The 1,131-nt window shown below is 19.2% G+C and overlaps 1 protein-coding gene across 1 annotated transcript in view; it reads right to left on the bottom strand.

The window, feature by feature from the left end:
- Window positions 1-1,083, bottom strand: part of PRSY57_1027300 (methyltransferase, putative) — a gene marked incomplete at both ends in the record, with an annotated part of 1,825 nt that extends 742 nt beyond the window's left edge. Inside the window, 4 exons of the mRNA XM_020114893.1 lie at window positions 1-63; window positions 148-359; window positions 534-765; window positions 879-1,083. Coding sequence (XP_019970439.1) covers window positions 1-63; window positions 148-359; window positions 534-765; window positions 879-1,083 — 712 coding nt within the window. The remainder of the gene's footprint in view (window positions 64-147; window positions 360-533; window positions 766-878) is intronic.
- Window positions 1,084-1,131: the final 48 nt, after the last annotated feature.

Genomic DNA, 1,131 nt, shown 5'->3' with positions numbered 1-1,131 from the left:
GTTTCGTATATCAAGAAATGACATGGGTAATTCGTTTCCTAACACTAAAAAGGCTATTTCTTCCTATATATAAAAAATATATAAACATACATAAATACATATATATTTATATACATATAAATAGACATGGTTTTCTTTTTTTATTACGTCAAAAATGTAACTTGATTCAATAACATATTCTATAGCTTTTTTGAGGTGACAATTTAATATAGTAATTTGGTTAGGTTGTCTATTATTAAATATATTGGTTATTCGTTCTAAAAACTCTAGAGAAAAAAAGGAATCTAATTTTGAAATACAGTAAGATTTATATATTTTATTTGGAATATTTCGACAGAAATAATATCCGACATTGATCTCTACAAAATGGATAAATGAATAAATGTATACATGATATAAGAAATTAATATATATATATATATATATATATATATATATATATATATATATACTAAATATTATACATACATAAATATAAAATTATTTTATGCTCCTTATTTTTTTTTTTTTTTTTTTTATTTTAATTGTCGTACCATCATTTTTTGTGTACATTAACCATTTTTCATTTTTATAATTCTCAAGAATTTCATCTGATAAATTTTTATCAAGAACATTATTAATAATTGTTATATAATCCTTATGTTTTAATAAACAAGAATAATCACAAGAATAAATTGTACAAGAATTGTTATTTATTTCGTATTTTATATTGGCATATTCTGCACTCACATCAGATGTACTTAATGTCGACCCAGTCGGCAAAGTCTTCAAAAAATAAAAATGAAAAATAAATATATATATATATAAATATAAATATATATATATATATATATATATATTTTTATATATGTATATTTAATTTTATTGTATTATATTACATCGTTGAAGAATTTATAAACAAACGTGCAATCCTTCTTTCTATAAAATTCTATATAAATCATATCCTCATTATCTATTAAATATATCATACAAGTAACATCAAATTTAGAAATAAAATTTTTTATTTTCTCACAATCCCATTTCCTTAAACCAATACCATTTACCTTTAATATATTCGTTACTTTGTATGTTCTTTTGTAATATCTTCAAAAAAAAAAAAAAAATAAATAAATAAATAAAGGAAAATGTAAC

This window comes from Plasmodium reichenowi, chromosome 10 (assembly GCF_001601855.1).
Source record: "Plasmodium reichenowi strain SY57 chromosome 10, whole genome shotgun sequence".
Classification (NCBI taxonomy): Eukaryota; Apicomplexa; class Aconoidasida; order Haemosporida; family Plasmodiidae; genus Plasmodium; species Plasmodium reichenowi.
Note: the sequence above shows the minus strand (reverse complement) of the source record. Positions and strands in the feature narration are given on the sequence as shown.